The 18,391-nt window shown below is 39.1% G+C and overlaps 1 protein-coding gene across 26 annotated transcripts in view; it reads left to right on the top strand.

Moving 5' to 3' along the window:
- Positions 1-18,391, top strand: part of DLG2 (discs large MAGUK scaffold protein 2) — a 1,037,827-nt gene that overhangs the window by 963,261 nt on the left and 56,175 nt on the right. For all 26 annotated transcript variants that reach the window (XM_074917829.1, XM_074917850.1, XM_074917842.1 and 23 more), the window contains one exon: positions 16,029-16,205. In XM_074917829.1, coding sequence (XP_074773930.1) covers positions 16,029-16,205 — 177 coding nt within the window. The remainder of the gene's footprint in view (positions 1-16,028; positions 16,206-18,391) is intronic.

Raw genomic sequence — 18,391 nt, 5'->3', positions numbered from 1 at the left:
CAGAGTGAAGGGGGAAGATGAATTAGGTGCTAAGGATTGCATTCATGGCAGCAAGTAGTGTTGGGATGCCCACAGTAGCCAACCAGAAAAGCTAAGAAGACAGAGATGTGTCTGAAGCTCTGACCAACAGGAGTTGGTCCCTGTGGTTCAGAGCTGGAAGGGACTCCTTGTGCTCGCCTTATTTTGGTGCCCACCTCCTGCTCTAGTGGCAGTTAGGTGCCCCGGTTCCTTCAGGCTGGTCTTACATGAGCTGCCAACAACCATTTGAGGAGGTAGAAGACTATGTCAGAGCTTCTGACAATAATGTCTTAAGGCCAGGACAACCTTTCTTTGTCCTGTTTTGCACCTTGGTTGTGAAAGAATTTGAGAGTGCACATCCTCTTCTCCTCAGGGTCCCTGCAGAGTCTGACAGTGCAGAGCCATGCCTGCCCCAAGCATCTGCTGAATCTGAACAATGAGTGAGTCTGGACTTGGGCATAGGCTCACACTGGAGATTAGCTGAAAACATAGACATCTCCATTATTGCGTGCAGGAGATCCCTCAGCCTTGTCTAAAGGGAGGAACATTCATGCAAACTCAAACAAATCAAGAAAATAAAACATCTCAACCCACCTCAGTAAAGACCAGTAATGCAATGGGACTGATAAATCAGTGGCAGTAAATTATTGCTACAGCTGCAGGAGACACAAAGATGTGTCCCTACTATGTGGGACACTTGGGAAAATTTTTTGAAATTATCCCTCAGAGGCAGTCACATGCTGAAATGAGGGTTTGGCTAATAAATTACTTTCTGTTAAAGAAGATAGTGCCTGTACCTATTATTTAAAGGAAAAGAAGCTCTTGCTCTTAACTTCACAAAAGGATTTTAGGATACAGATTTTGAGATCATAAGGGAAAGGAACCTTTAAAGATAAATTAAATTCCATACAGTCTATTTTTCAAGGGTTTTTTTTTCATTTATATGTATTTCATCACATTGTATCTTTTACTGACTTGCTTGTTTATATAGAGAAAAATGAATGTTGTTTATCACAATACAAGCTCTCACTGTTTAGAGACTTTCCATTAACTTGTTCCACTTTACAGAGCTTACTGACAGAACTGCCGTGATAAATCATAGCTATGGAGAGGAAACATTTCAGACTTTGCTAGAGAAACAGACATTTCCTTAACTGATGTTTGATGGGTAATACTAAGTTAATGAGACAGCGACAGAAGGAGAACTATTAAAAGGATGGCATTTACACTGCTAGTCAGAAGTTGTGTTAAACAACAGAATGGAGTCTGATCCTCTAAGGCCAGAGGTAGGAACAGTAGAGCTGAACATAAAGACAAATGTAGTTACTACTGATGTAGTAAAATTATTTAAAGACCACACATCTGGGAACCCAAGTGCTATGGTCAGTCAACAGAGTTAAGGCAGATGCACGAAGGTGGTTTGAAACTCCTGTTTACACTATTTATTGCTGTTTAATGCAACACAGCACATTATATGCTATGGCAGCTTTCAGGTTTCTGAAGTAATCCTAATCATCAAACACAGCCCTTGATCAACAAGACACAGGGTAGCCCTGGTCAAAACTTTTCAGATATAACATTGGGATTGACACATAACATAGAGATTAACATTGGAAACTCCACAGCTCCACAGTAATTGTCCCTCCCTGGCCCCTGTGAGTTTTCCCAGCTCCCTGAGATGTCTGGCAGTCCATGGGCTGCATGTGCAGGATTCTGGGTGCTGGGAATTGCTCTTTCCCCGCTGAGTGAGTGATGAGAGTCATCACCTACATGCTGGGAAAAGTCAGCAAACTGAAGAGTTCAACCTGATTCTCCTTAAACCACAAATTCTCATAATTTATCACCTGCAGATATTTCGAGTGTTTGATTTTTTTTTTTTCCATCTGGATTGCTTTGTTCATTTTTTTAAACACTGAAAATTTTCCATGTCCTTTCTCCTGTTGGCACTAATGCAAGTCATGCAGGCAATTTCAGTTTTCCACCTTCTGTATTTATTTTCCCCTATAAAAGTGACATCAGTTTTGTTTTGCAGCTACCCTGGCTCAGAAGAAAGGTGCATCTAGCCAAGTGTCCTTTCTGTGACAGTGGTTAGCAGCAGATGTTTAGGGAACATATAGGAATAGGGCACATATGGTCTGATCCTCTTCCCGCTGTACACCACAGTCTTCTACAAAGAGAGCATCCTTACTTAGCCCCTAAATCACCCACTAGACTGCAATGCTGTTTCCATGTTGGAGGTGAGCAAATATGAAGCCCCTACAGCTTGCAAATGAGGCTATGAAATACTAAAAAAGTCTAAGAATTGGTCCAGGGAAAAAAATATTGTCAAGATTCAAAAATTCAAGCAATCTTGTCCACATGAAGTGAAAGAAAAACATCTTTTCGGTCAAAGACATTTGTTTGTTCGCTTTCTTGCTTGTTTGTTTTCCCATTACTCCCTGGGATGTCAGAATCAAAAAAAGAACTTACTTTTGGGCCTCTATGCTGTTATTCTCTAAGACTCAATTCATTTTAATGGCACAGTTTTTGTATAAGCAAATGCTAAATGACAGTGTAATTTACACTCCAGGCTTTTCTGACAAAATGTGTAGCTTCAATCTATTTAAATCAGAAATTTCATCCTTTATGTTTAATTTACCCATCACAGGCATTGATATGGCCACTTTACTATACTCTCTGAGCATTCCACAATACTCTAAGTATTCTTACTTTACAAGTAGTGAAACAGGATGTCGATTTAGAGAAATTATCACACTACCTGTAACAGCCTATTTTTCTCATTTAATATAAATGCTCTGAATTCTTGCTTTCATAGGTACCTAGCTCTCTCCTTTACTGTCTATAGAGTTTAGATTCCTCTAATAATCTTTGCATTGCACCTCATTTGTCTTCCCAAAATATGAACAAAAGAAAGTCCTCTCTCCTCTAAGCCCACAGTCACACCAGGGGTGCCTCACTGCCCAGATCACAACAGTACAGCCGTATCAGCCATGGTGAAGTATAGCTTTCACATGGCTGTAATGCTTTCAGGATTGATCTAGTGTCGCTGAATGGTTCTGAAGAACACCACCTGACCTTGTGTGTAGCTTGAGCATCTCTGTACCATCCTTGGTTATATACATCAAGGAACTTTTAAGCAAAGTGAATTATTTTTACCCGCTGCAGAAAATGTTGTCTCTCAGACACTGAAGTCTGACTGTCATTTTATATAGAACATATATTAAAAATTCTTGATATGCCAAAAAGTGATAAATATGATCTGAGATGAACTCCTGTATCTCAACGTATTTTATATTTCAGTCCTTCTGAATAGATATGACCATAGGTAATCTCCTGAGGTTGTATGTCCAACCCTCACTCTCAAAGCAGTCAGCTTCAAAATTACATTAAGTTGCTCAGGGCCTTGTCCAGCTGAGTTTTTAGTACATCCCAAAATTACAGAACCTCTGCACTGCCTGCACCAATGCTCACCATTCTCCTGGTGAACTTCTGCCCTCTCCCACACATTCAAAGTGGAGCCACTACTGATGAGCTGGTCCTGGAGTAATGCAAATGTTCATGTGGTCCAGCGCTGTTCCTTATTCCTACACAGTCCATTATATCAAGGACTGGATTTTCAGAAAAGTTCTTGTCATGCTTTCTATGCATTTCTCTACTAGGAGAGTGGGATTTGCTCCTCCTTCCTACAGTGGAAGTAAGAGTTGACCTCATTCATCTTACTTGTTAGTGACAAATTTTGTTGTTCGTATAGAGGCTTTTCCTCCCCCAGAGTAGAATCAATGGAATAGGAAAAGCAAAGCAAAGCAAAGGAGAGGAGAGGAGAGGAGAGGAGAGGAGAGGAGAGGAGAGGAGAGGAGAGGAGAGGAGAGGAGAGGAGAGGAGAGGAGAGGAGAGGAGAGGAGAGGAGAGGAGAGGAGAGGAGAGGAAAAGAAAAGAAAAGAAAAGAAAAGAAAAGAAAAGAAAAGAAAAGAAAAGAAAAGAAAAGAAAAGAAAAGAAAAGAAAAGAAAAGAAAAGAAAAGAAAAGAAAAATTTGTAAGGGACCTGCAAGGATCATCTAGTCCAACTGCCTGACCAAAAGTTAAAGCACATTGTCAAGGGCATTGTGAAAATGCCTCTTTAAACACTGACGGGCTTGGGGCATCGACCACCTCTCTAGGAAGCCTCATGAAATACCTCATCGAGGTTAGCAAGCAACGTAAAATGAGGAAGTTTTTGGATCGGCCTCTGGTGTACATGACACACAAAGACATGTTTGTTATACTGATCTTTTCTACAACTTTCCCAGCTACAAAACCTTTCTGTAAGAAGTATTATTCAACACTTAAAAAACAGAGGAAAGACACCAGCATAACCCGTAAGCCAGTGAGAAAGTTACTGTTTATTAATAGCTGCCAAAGACACAAACTAGATTTTTACCATTTCTGCCTCAGTCTCGTATTTCCTACACACACAAATCTAACATTATGGTCTATCACATTGCAGCTTCTGGCATGATACGATCATTTGGCTCAGGCTTAGGAAACGGTAGTGGTGTATGAGATTTCAAACTGAGTTTTACATTCTGAAATGTGCAGTTAATTTTTTAAGAATAAATTTGATAGAATATATTTACCTATGAGAAATATTGTAAAAGCAATTACATCCAGTAATTGTTTTCTACTACATAAAATGTGTTATGGCACAGATAAGTTTGAATGCTTAATTTTAAGTACGTGTAATCTGCTTGAAATTGTTCAAATTACTCAAATGCTAAAGATAATTATTTTTAGGAGCCTGACTCAAGAGACTGCTATTATTACTTTGCCTAAACTTAGGGACATGGCTTTTGCTAAACATTTCCCATCTAAAATTAATTGCTAGGTAGAAGTAGGGGTTCATGGTAAATATTTTTTCTGCAGGACAGAGGAATGTCTTAAAATCAAGGTAAACTTAATCTAGTATAGGTAGAAAGTTTTCAAGGCAGAGGGAGGGAGAAGAATACAACTGGTTTTCCTGTAAGGTTTCTTTTTAAGCTTTTTATTGCCGTGAGACTCATTTTAAATGAAGATATTAAAAGGAAAGGTCCCAGTTCTGTTGCTTAGTGTCCTTGCTTAAATCAGGAATTACACACAGAATGAGGAAGTGTCATGGATAAAACCATAAAAAGCCTGAGCTTCATTCATGTAGTGTAAAAAAAAGGCTTATCCTAGGTCCTAGCACCATCCAAGAGCAAGGAATCAAAGTGGTTCTATTACTGCACCAGACCTTCGTCTTGTCAGCCTTGGAGCAGCTTAAGGCAAATTCTGTCAATCTTAAAGCTGCTTAGGGTAACATTTTCAAAGCGACTTAGCAAATCGTAGTCTAATCTTCATTGAAAGTCAACAAAACCTAGGCTCAGATGTGCTTAATTTACCTTTAAAAATAGGACGCAGGAACTTCTGATGTTACCCTTAATCCTGTATCTGCGCATGTGAGAGCGGGGCTCCTGGGGAAGGAGGGTGGGCATAATGCAGTGGACTGAATGATGAGGGCCTCAGTGCAGCATGGGCTTAATTTTACGTTTAAAGGAGAGAAGATAAGAAGTTTAGCATCATCCTCTTGCAACCTTGTTTAAAAACTACTGAAATACATACTGCTGCTCTTAAGTATTTTGGGTAATAGGGGTTGATCAGCACTTTTTTCTTCAAAGTCCATTTATGAAGAGGATTGACAAGCACACACATAGTGAAACCACTAAATCTAACCATTAAGAAGAAGAAACAATCACAATGTTTGACACTGATCAGGTGACACCAAAGACCATTATTTTTATTTGCCCTTTTTGTTTGTTTCTGCTTTTGTGTGTTCTGGCATGTTATTTTCAAGCTTTTCTCCATGAGAAGCAAACACTAATGAAAACTGAGCTTCTGAAGTATTGATTTGACTACAGAAGATGGAAGTTTATAGAAGACATCATCTACTAGGAAAACATTCAACCCAATCACAGAATAAAACTTAGTGGGATAAACCTCTATATGATAGGTAAGGGTTGACAGATAATAGTTTAAGGAATCCACAGAGCTGCTTGACTAAATAGTACATCTCATAGCTTCTGCTCTTTCAGGCAAACTTTCTCTGTTATTTCCAATACAGTTTAGATTTCAGCTAGTTCAGCTCAAGCTTTGACATTGTTCCATATCTATTGATTTCTGTAGAGTTCCACCTTGTAAATCTGAAGCCTTTAGAGATTTCATGATTTGCCTTATGAACCCAAGATTATGTAGAGTCACTTGACCTTTGTGCCATAAAAATAGAGTTTTGGACATTGATAGCATTTGGATCTTTTCAAAATCACCCTTCTTTAAAGGAGACAAAGTCAAAACCAAAAATTACTTGCATTGCTTCCAGTTGAAGTCTGCTAAAAGCCAAAGGACTCATTCTCAACAGAAACCTCCCACTGATTGAGTAAACTCTTAATGAGCTCTTCAAATTTTGACCTAGAGACAAAAGGGTTTTATGATTTCTTAGACAGTTGCATCCAGCAGAGTTTATGGATTTAGTGCATTTCTCCACATTAGGCAGGATAATTAATTTCCATAATAATTTTCTGTGGTTTTCCATGATGTAGTTCCCATATGCATGTGACATCTCATTATTTCAGAAGAACCTAGTCAGCCAATACAATAGCAATCCAAATCTGACTTCTGACTCTTTCATTGTCAAAGGACAACATTCAAGGCCAAGCAGAAACTATTACTAAGAAACAGCTATTGCAAACAAATATCTTGACTTTTCCAAAATGCCCTCTCTCATCAAAGACAGAGCAACCAACATTCTGTCTTGTTAATACTTACTCCTAGTTTTGCTTGTCTACACTAGCTAGAGAACAATTCTTTTTCAAAAATAATTTCTAAAGGTTGGAATGTATGAACATATTATGATATGAACAAAAGAGCACCTCTATGCTAGGAGAGTCTGTAGACTTCCCCACCTCTTACACATTTTGCAACGGAAGTAAGAAAGAATATTCTGATTGACAATGCTCCTCCACTATTACATGTTGACTTCTGAAAAAAGAAAAAGTGAATATTCCATTTTTCTGCCATTATTGTCGAATTTTGACTGGTGGGATATTTTTCAGTACTAGATGCAGTGTGCTTAGTCCATCTCTTACCACTCTTTTTCTCGCCATTATATTCAAATTATACAAATCATAAATGTAGATCATTTTTCCATAGGAAGGCTTTCTCTTACTTTAGGTCTCCAGATGTCTAATATCCTTGTCCAACAAAACAAAGAAGCCATTATATATCTGTCTGATAGTAATAATTATGTTATCAGTGGGGTTCTTTCATGTGCTGAAAATTTCCTTTTGATTATAACCCAGTGGAAGCACAATGAATTCTATGGGCAGCCTGGCCAGAATGTAATTTTAAAAGCTACTAACGGATACGGGTCATGATTAGGTCTAACAGAAAGCAATTGCAAGCTACAGGGTATCTGAGACAGCTACCTAAACTACCCAACTACCTAAAGCAGATTCTTCAGAGCTATTGTAACATTTAGAACTATTGTAGACCAATTACTGTAAACATAAAATAATTCAGTGCTTTTTTACACTGTATTCTGTATTAGAAGGAAGACCCATTTGGGATCGGGGAAGGAGGGGGGTGGCTATAGGCTGTGCTACACAGTCACAATGTTCCCTTTAAGTCTCATTGTCTTTGAAAGAAACATTTTATTTTTATTTATTTTATTTTATTTTCCCTGGGGAGAAAAAAAAAAAAAAAGCTCTCTAAATGAATATTCTCAGGAAGCAAATAAGTTTCTATTTCTTTAAAATTAAGAATCACAGAATCACTTCTTAGCCCCTGTGTCAAACTATGCAACCTGAAAGTTGCCATTTCAGGAGAATTGCCTGGTAGTTTAAAGTATCCCTAATTTGACATCCCGTCACTTTTCCTTTCTGGATAGGGATGATCTTAAATGTCACAACACAGGACTCTGTGCTGAGAAATGCACAGATTCCTCAGACAGAAACCAGACAAGCAGTGGCTTCACTTAGTCTGCATGGGGAGAAAAAAAAATAAACCCAAGAACACAGATTTCACATCATTTTCATGCATAATACACAGGCCAGGTCAAGGTCAATCAAAAATTATCTCATTTGGTTTAAAAAAAAAAAAAAAGCCTTAGAATAAACCTACTCTAAGTTTTCCAATTTGCTGTGAAATTCGAATCCCAGAAGTTTGGGTTTTTATTGTGAAATTTCACTCACAAATTCAGGAGTGCTGAAGAAGCACTCCAGAATCAAAATGCTACTGCACATCTTCTCTGGAGCTTGTCAAAATACCTAAGGCTAAATCTCAAAGCTGCAGATCTGGAATACACTGAGTACAATGCAGATGTATTTAAATGCTGCTGCGTTTATCACAGATGAAACTGGCAGTCAGTTTTTCCTAGTCAGTGATTATGGAAAGGGTCAAGGCACGTGCTTACAGCTCGATACTGATTTCAGATATTTGTAAGCAGAAGGGGAATTCTGTTTGGCCCTTTTCTGCCCTGTAAAATGCCAAATAAACAAAGAGGGAGTGTACGCTGAAATGTGCTGTCACAAGAGAAGACATGAAAGAGCTTCACATTCTCAAGTCACCTTTCAGTTTCTTCTGGAAGAGCTTAAAGTGGGCAAACTTGGGAGTAATATGAGTTCTGTCCATGTCCACAGCTGAAAGACTAAAACTGTCTGTCCTTCCTCACTGTGGGCTGTGAGAGATTTTGCCTTTAACACAGGACCTTGTGTGCTGTTGCATAACAAGACCACAACAACGCAACATACATTCATTGATTGATATTTGTGAAAATGTTGACTTAAATCTTTTCAGTACAGAAGAACCCATTTCCTGCAGAAATTAGACCCAAAAAAGCCCATCAACAACATAAACATCAGCTCATAGGAGCTGACATTAAGAATCATGGTTGGATCTGCAAAATGAACAAAACATTCCCCGAGGACAAATGGCAGTCCTCTTTCCTCATGTAAACACCATAAAGAAAATATCTCCCTCCTCTCAGTGAATTTTATCTGGAACTAATACTGCTGTCTCCAATCCTTTTTTCATTGAAGTCCGTGACATCACACTCTGCCAAATTCCCACTAGGAGCAAAATGATAAAGAATGACTTGGACTGAATGGAGAAACTGCTGAATGAAGTAAAGAAACGGTACCTTAGCAAATGGAAAAGGCTTGGATGCAAATGTGCAATGGGATTTGGTATAGTGAAGGTGCCTTAGGGGCAGCTTCACTCCCTCAGAGTCTCTGTCAATGCTATCTGTTTGCTATGCTAGCACCCTAAACTACACATGCCTGGGAGCATCCTCCATGGCGTACCACAACAGCCCATATCCCTTATTTTATGTCCTCCTCGAGAGGAGAGGAGAGGAGAGGAGAGGAGAGGAGAGGAGAGGAGAGGAGAGGAGAGGAGAGGAGAGGAGAGGAGAGGAGAGGAGAGGAGAGGAGAGGAGAGGGAATCATAGTATCTTTGAGTTGTAGGTAACAAGTCAAACATTCAGACGTTTTTTGTTGAAACCACTTTGTAGTATATTCCTAATAAAAGCTAATAAAACAGTCCCCTCCCACTCTTTCAGAGTAGGTGTCAGTGTGCGACTGGATCATCCATAGCACAGGGGCTCTTCTGCCACCCTCCAGTCAGAGCAAGCAGCATCTCAGAGCTTCCCACACCTCCAGGGAGAGAGCAACTTTTTTCTATGCTCTACACGTAGGATTTACCTATTCAGCTTCTCCAGATGGAAATGAAGCTGGGAGGAGAAGGTGAAAGAGTTTGGTGACATGCCACTATATGAAAATTTAACCCTTTTAATAGCATCTTAATTATATTGCAGTGGCTGCTTCTATCACAGTGCTGCTGTGCTCTCTGTTGTAGCTATAGCAATGAATTACGCTGGGGTTTCTTTCATTTTCCTCTAATGTTTTCTTCAAGCTGAGCCTGCAAGTGGGTGGAAATATATCTATTACTGGGAGTGCAGAAAAGACAGCTATGAAACTTGGGGTCTGATTCTGACTCTTATGCTGAATTACTGTCTAAACCCAGGCAAATTATTAAACCTCTGTGCACTGGATTTTCCCACCTGTTAAAAAAAAAAAAAAAAGGGGGGGGGGGGGGGGGGAATGGTCAGGGGCTAGGATAGATGTATGGAAGAAGCAGAATAAAATACCTCTCCCTTACGATGATGCTTTAAACCCTGATGTCTGAGATTTTCTGCTAAGGAAATTTTCAGAGAAAAGAGTAGTATCTTTAAGTGATGTAAATGCAGATATGCTGGCAGATTGTAGAAGAGTTAGGACTGTTTACAGAAGCTGAAAATCTCTTTTGCTAAATGTTGTTGTCGTTTCATAATCAAGTAAATGGCAAAGAGCAGTCTGTAAATTTATGTGCAAACTCCCATCTGTGCCAGAAGAAGAAAGTAATTTCAAAGATGCAAATAAAGCTGCCATGCAGTACCTGAACTGTATCAAATTGAGATTACTGGCCATAGTGCACCAATATGGGAGTTGAAGATTTTGGGGAGTTGCGCTGGACATACAGGAGCATTCAGCAAAATATATTGCTGTGCTGTAAATACGTTAATATCCCTTGCCTTGCCAGGAAGATCATGAAGACTCCTAACTTACAAATGGTGTTTACAGCACTAGCCGAAGCAGTTAGGTTTCTCTGTTAAATTAGGCTAAGCAAGATCACTTAGTCTTTCTGTATCCTAATGTTCATTCTTAAAATGCTGGTAACAATATGGGCATGGTGGATGCCAATAGGCTGCAATATATGGGGTTGCACAATGCATCGATTTGCTATTTTCTTAAAGCTAATGTATTTTCTATGTCAAACATTTATTACTCTAGCAAGAATAGGTGTCATCAGACATAGGAATTTACTGCACAGTGCAGCTTAGCTTTTAGCTTACCTCATGCTGAAGTATTTATAGTAAGTCGAGGAAAAGGAGCCCCCATTTTAGTGGTCTTCACTGCCATGTGGACATCTCACTGCATGTTTGGCAGTATATTACAGCTTGGCACTGGCAATATTTTCATTTCAAACTATTTTTTGAGCAATAAGTTTTGATGCTGTTGTGAAATTCTTGTTGCGCGTTTTTACGCTGATGTGGATCCCTGAAAATGATTAAGAAGCACCCAAGCACAAAAATAAAACCTGTTAGGTTCTGTCCAAATTACTGCTGGGATTAACCTTGTGTAATGATCACTTCTGAAGCCTGGAATAATATCAGGGAAACAAGACTCTTAGATATTTGTTATATCCAGTTTATTCGAAATGTTTGCACCTGCTTCATTTCTCAGAACACTGTTTCTTAACTTTCTACAAGCAGGAGACTTCTCAGCACTTTAATAGCACTTTTCACTTTCAAAATGTTGTACAGATACTAAAAGTTTTTCCTTAATGGAAATTTGGTGCATATACTTTGTGCTTTTAATAATCACACCCACTCCTATTGCTATTTTTCTAGTAGGGGAACTGAGATGGCCAAATCATGATTTCACCACATCTGTTTAACTAGCCTGTAGCAAGCTCTGTTCCCTATTTCATTGCTTTATCTCCATCTCACAGTAATCTCTGGGCTTATTATATTCGTAACCTCAATATGTGTTATCTATTCTGTGTAACCTAGGGTCCTGTTTATGAAAGGCACTCTCTAGAAGATACTGAGCAGGAATTTTTCTGATGCTGGTGTGATTTCAACATTGGAGACAGCTCTAAAATGAAAGTTAAAAAATTTAAAACAATTTTGTTATTAAAAATGTGCTATCCTGGTTCAAAAGCAGACTTAATCAGCTGACTTGAAAAAGAGCCGTTACTGCCATAAAGAAAGCCTTGTAGATCTCTTGGTTCTGTCCTATATGATCCAAAAAGGGCTGAACGGTGGATGCAGGTAGCTACCTGAGGATATAAAACACCTGAAAGAAGAACTGCTCTTTAAGATGTTCCTTTATCAGTTGTGGAGAAAAAAAAAAAAAAAAAAAGCAAAGCTGTTAGTAACCAAGCCTGTTCCAAGCCTGTTAGATAAGTGCCATTAGAAAGGTCACTGAGATTATTATTCTTTAAAATTGCAGTAGAAGACACTAAAAAAGAGTTAGGGCTTAGTGCCTTGAAGAACTGCCTGAGCAACCCATGAATAAGCAGACTCAGGGACATGAAAACATATAGTCATGTTAGCAAGATCAGAAAGCTCGTTAGCTCTGCTGAGCAGGCTCCCCAGCATCTGCACTATGTGTGCTTGTGTTGTGTGGAGACACCTCTGACTCATCACAGAGAGAGGCACTGTGACATGTTTTCATGGGTTAAATCCTCAGGCTGGTTTGAATAACACTACTTTGCTGTTTCTTTCAGACATCTCATTTTGGAAGAGTACTTGTCTGGCGGAGTCATGACAGTCAGGTCCTGATCATGCAGGTCCTTCTGTAACTGAAAGGAAAATACGGTGCTCATCTCTCAAAGAGGGGTTATGGTGCTCTGTGGGATGGATGGGTCTCTTGCTGGACTGGATTCCTTATGTCCTCTACTCAACACCTAATATTCTGCAAGGATGCTACTACATTTTAGCCTTTCCTCTGATATTTCCCCCTGCCATGGCAGAACCTATCTAAAGTATCTAACATACCTTACTTAGCATATTATCTGGGTAAAGAAACTTGCATAGATCAAGTAGACTTTTCTGAGACCTGAACTTTCTGTTGAAAGTTTCAGTGCTTGCAGGATGTAATGTAGTATCCTGTAAAAGTGGCCTGTCATTGTCCAAAACCATGAAAGAGGAAAGCAAAAAAATGTGTCTTTTTCTGTCTGCCTTGCGTAGTTCCATTACCAAGTGTGAGGTCTGGCTCCATTCATTTTGTATCACTTCAGCGGATATTCAACAGATGCAGATGTGTTATTTTTATATACATCTGCAAGATTGAGCACAAACAGAGCTGAGTGCTGTTTATCAGGTAGAAAATTAGAAATGACATGTCAGCCTCTTAAATAAGTAAAACAAGAGCTTGCAGTTGGACATGTAGAGATCCAAATTGTACTTACAGCCTGAGAACTGAAAGGACAGGGTGGGGATGAGTGTGCCTAGGTCTCTCTATTACCCAAGGTAGTTCTGTTAGCTTCTACATGCATACAGCAGTGCCTAGACTGAAGATCTCCATTTGTCTTATAGCTGGGCCAACTGCCAACTTGCAAAAGTATGTTTTACAGAACCAGCAATGTTATTGAAGATGTGAGCTTAAATATAGTTATCAATTTAAACCTGGCTCTTAATTTGAAATGTTTAGGAAAGAGCACTGAAGTCAGCTCTCATATCATTTTCATTTACTAATGGAGTAATCAACATCTGTAGAGCATGCAGCCACAAAATCTTTCAATGAGAAGTGTACTCAAAAATTCTCTTGTCTGAGATCTGTAATCTCATTTTAATTAGCATTGCACATGATTACTCCAATCAAAGTAAGTCAGTGGCAAACATTGCCATCTGCATTCATCATTAACATCAGCTAGCACGATGGCAGTCAGTGATTTTTAAGTTAATACGTGGGCTCTGAGGTGCAAATGTCTTGTTCAAGGACAAAGAACACTGCCCTACTTTATTTCTACTACTTAGCTTTTGAAACACACCCTTCATCTTAAAACTTGCCAATTACAGAGCATTTCCAGTTTGGCATGTGTTTTACATCTGGGTTGTGACAGTCTTGCATATTCTCTGCAACAGAAGATACTGTCATTTGTTTTGAGTAATTTAATTATGCATGGATTCAGGATTGTATTACATCTGCCCAGTATCTATCATGGTTGCCAGCTGTGTGGTTAGGGTTCTGAGATGTTGATAGGCTTCCATGGCAAGGTACACAATTATTCAGTGAATTTTTAAGACGACGGCTGTTCAATACAGTGGTAAAACCCAGACCACTGCATGGTGTTAAGGGCAATACCAGCAGGATGATATGTTGTGTGCCTGTTTGTGTGTGCACTGCCATTTTCCAGAGATCAAGTGTCATTAATTTGTTAAGAAGAGGTGACTGATGATATTTAGCTGCTTCTGGATTGATATGCTGCTTCATCATATGTCCCCATGGAAAGCCCAATTTGCGAAGGCACCAGATGACTTGCTACTGATAAGAATTCTCTATGAATGTAAATTTTTACTAAATTATAGCCAAGTTTTTAAAGAATTTCCTCTGCTAAGCCATTAAAATTTTTCAAATATTACTTGAAGTCCAAGAACATTTACCAAGAAAGGCACAAGCATATCCAAAATCATGGATTATGTAAAATTCAACAGGGTTATTTATTATCTTCATCCTCAGAGAAGGGAATTATTTAGACTTTTCTGAAGATGTTAATAGATGACTGTAAACTCTGTAAGAGAAGACATATTCCAAATAGCATTTTTCATTCTCCTGAACCAGACCTTTCATGCAGAATGAGTGCTTATGAGACCTTCTATTTATTTTGGTTACATAGTTACAACTTTGATAACTTTTTTTTAAGTTCTCAGTACAAGAGATAGCCTTGAGTGTTTTAAATCTACCCATAAAGCTGTTATAATCATTCTCTGCAATTACACTACAGTGCACAACAATTAATTATATTAAATCCTTCTCACAGAAGTGTTTACCGGTGAAGAGATTGCCACGGCTTTATTTGTGACAATAAAATAGTAGCAATTATTATACACCTTTTGGGATTTAACTGATCTAACATTTCTGCAGTCGGGATTATAATCATATTATCTTTCCTATAGGAGAATAAACATTGGTTCTTGACAAGAATGATCTTTAAGCAGTATTTTACATGGGAAAAATATTCCCATGTTACTTTTTCCTGTAAGAAACAAAGATCAGATTTTTAGCTAGGTAACTCCAATGAGCGACCTGCACTCATGCGCAGCATTGCTGGGATTCATGTGCTGGATCCTTCCCTGAGAAATGGGAGTATGTCTGCCCTGAAGACTGCTGGTATAGCTGCCAGATACAGGACTGGATGAGGCTGAGAATTGGCATCACTGTAACTTGGTAATACAGAGCTCAAGGCAGGCTGAAGGTCTTTGCCAGGATCTGGGTTGAATATTTAGGCAGTAAGTTCATGCTTAGCTGTGTCCAGTCACAGTTGGATAGCCAGGTAGCTCTCAGTTTGTGCTTATGGAGTCCCTAGACATATATACATCCTATATTAATATACGTGTCCTGTACATGAGACTGTTTTGTATAGGTATACCCAAGGTAGACATTGACTTCAAAGTGGTGGAAAGCATCTTCAACACAAAAGGAGATAGCAAGGGCTGCCTCAGCAGGTGCTGTAGCGCAGAGGGACTGGACATGGACAGTGAAAGCAGTGGTGCTGCCTGCACCCTGCGTGTGTTTGCAGGGGTGTATGTCAGCCTAGTACTACTCTGGTCAAGGCATCTTTCAGTTTCATTTCAAATTTCAGGAATCCAAGTATGTGCAACCTAACACAGCTCCAAGACGTCAACCAAAGTACTGTCAGTGGGAATAATCAAGATTTGAAAGCTTACTTCTGGTCTGAACTAGGTGCCAAGATAGGAGCATCCATTCACCTGAAGAAATACATTATCCTGAGCATGGTTTTGGTCCCTTGTATTTAGTCCTCACAATGCATCCCTGTCTGCCAGACAGCCCCCTGTCTGAGCACAGGGAATTGTGAGGAGGAAAGGACAAACTCAACAGCCACAAATTGCTCTTGGCAAGGTGATAAGAGGGGCTTCTGGCTACTGGGCTTGTTTACTAGATACTCTGGTATGGTGATTGTTCTTTATTAAGTGAAACAGTAAATACAATACTTTACTGTTCAGATTCTCTTTTTAAAAAAAGGATTCTGTGAAGATTAACTTCACAGTGTAAAGCAAGACCTTTCCATTTGGAAAGAAGCGAGGGTTAACTGTAACATAAAATATGACAAATTATTCAGAAGTAAATGTTTCCAAGACTGATATAATCACCTCTCTTCATATCTATTTCCTCTCACAGAGCCATGTTTGACTATGACAAGAGCAAAGACAGTGGCCTCCCAAGCCAAGGACTCAGTTTTAAGTACGGAGACATCCTTCATGTCATCAACGCCTCGGACGATGAATGGTGGCAGGCGAGGAGGGTCACTCTGGAGGGAGACAGTGAGGAGATGGGAGTTATACCCAGCAAGAGGAGGTGAGTGCTGCCTCCTCCTTCCTACCTCCTTGGGCATGATGTTAAAATATTCCGTTTTATCCTAAAGACAGGGTGCATCAATATACTTAAAAAATGGAGAAAGTAGAGGAAAATCCCACAGTTATTATTTCAAGAGTTGGAAGATACAATTTTTGCTGTGAGATTTAAAGAGTTCAGGCTGTTTAACTGTACTAAACAGGATCTGAAAAGGTGACTCAATTATAGTGAATCTGTATCTTCACAAAGAAGGGGGGGAAGGGGGAGGGAGCACTAGCTACTAAAGAGTTTTGGCAGAAGAGGGAATAACCAGAACCCAAGCCTGAGAATTAGCTCTGAATTTGAAGTAGAGCACATGTTTTAATGTCAGGGTGATTAGCCATTGCATCAAACTGCTGAGGGATGTAATGAATGTCTTGACATTTTCAAATCAAGACTGTATGTCTTTCTTTTGAGAGAGTAATAGAATTAAACTTCTCAGCCTGTGTTATGTAAAAAATGACACTAAATTAAATAATGGTGCTCTTTGGCTTCAAAATCTGTTAATTTAATCTCTGCCTGCCTGGAAACTGATGGATAATCTATATCACAGTAAATTTTTTGTATAATGTAAATGAAAGAACTTTCATCCACTCTCCAAGCTAAGTCTGAATCTTCGTTTAGCTGTGATGGGTTCATGATGACTGGTGGAGAGAGAACAGACATCTGAACCTTTCTCATTTTTTGTATTGTTTACTCTGTCTAGGTGCTTTTGTAAAATTGGCCACAAGTCTCTGATAGTATCAGAACTACCACACAAATCAGTATTACTTTCTGGCTCTGTTGATAGTTGCTATAGAAAGGTCAAGAACTGAAAGGGTAGGAGGAAGATGAAATCTGTCAAGCCGCATTACATTTCCCTTTTGCAGCAATGCTCCCATACTGCATATAAACTTTCTATTCCTAGCTATTTCAGCTTTAGCATTAATATAAAAATGAATGTGCCCATTTTTGATTGTGGGGAAACAGAATGTTTGATGCTCTGTAGAGCAACTGCTGCTGTTTCAAGAGTTGGCCCAGATGCTAACAGAGTTCATGGTGCTCCTTGTTCTAAATCACATAAAAGTAAGCTGAAAAGCCATCAAATACCTTGTTGACATGAGCTCTACAAGGACCTTATTTTCTCTAATCATGACCATGTTTGAGTAACAACCATACCAGGATTTTCAGTGTAAAAGCAATTTCGAGTTGTATAATAGATAGAAATAAAAACTACATCATAATTTTTAAGATGGGAAAAATGTGCCCATTAAACAGATTTGGTCTCTAGATGTTGAAAAGGAATACTTGCTTACTATTAATTGCTACAGTAAATACTGTTGTAATTACATAATTGGATCACACGTGGGGAAAGAGAAAAGTCTATTCAGTTATTACTGAGGAAAGTATGTGCACAAAGCTCACTCGCACCGTGGTGCATACTATGAAAAGTCGTCATACATAATAAAACAACTATAGGGGAAAAAAGGGCAAAGGAAAGCAACTGCTTAAGATGTTGAGTTGTATCTTCTGTAAGGTGGAGAGGATGTAAGTGCCTAAAGCCTATTGGGTTACCTGCACAGTGATGTTTTCAAGGACAAAAGATAGAGGCTCTCTAAGTCGAGATCAGACAGATGATACAGCCTAAGAAGGAGATGTGGCTTAGGAAACACTGGAAGAAAAGAGGAAAAAAGAAAAAGAGACCAGACGAAAATCAGTTGATTAGAGTCTAAAAATAAGTCTTGAATTTGTAAAGATGAAGGTATAGTACCATGCTCTCCCTGTCATCCCGATTCTTCACTAGTGAATCTGAGAGAATTGGAAAAATCAATGGCATCTGTTTTTCTGTCTGCGTTAATATAATGATGTGATACACCTGAGCTGGGGTGGGGGGAAGTTGCTATTATTTCATAAAAGGCTTCAGTTGTACAAGATTATTTTTTCCAATGCACTGAAAAGTTGAGTATCATTTCCTTTCTGTGGATTCTAGATGATCCCTCAGAGCCAGTGAGACCAATGTGTTCTTTCCAGCATCTTCTGTGGTCATTTACACCACCCAAGGGGAGGGTGAGCAATCAGTGCATACAGGGCTGAGCTACAGAGAATAGCATTCATCGTACTTGCCCGAATGTACTAATTCAGAGTTGAATTTCCTTTGCAAATGTGGGTTA

The sequence above is a fragment of the Athene noctua genome, chromosome 1 (genome assembly GCF_965140245.1).
Source record: "Athene noctua chromosome 1, bAthNoc1.hap1.1, whole genome shotgun sequence".
Taxonomy (NCBI): Eukaryota; Metazoa; Chordata; class Aves; order Strigiformes; family Strigidae; genus Athene; species Athene noctua.
The sequence above is the reverse complement of the archived record's forward strand: the minus strand, read 5'-3'. Positions and strand labels throughout refer to the sequence as shown.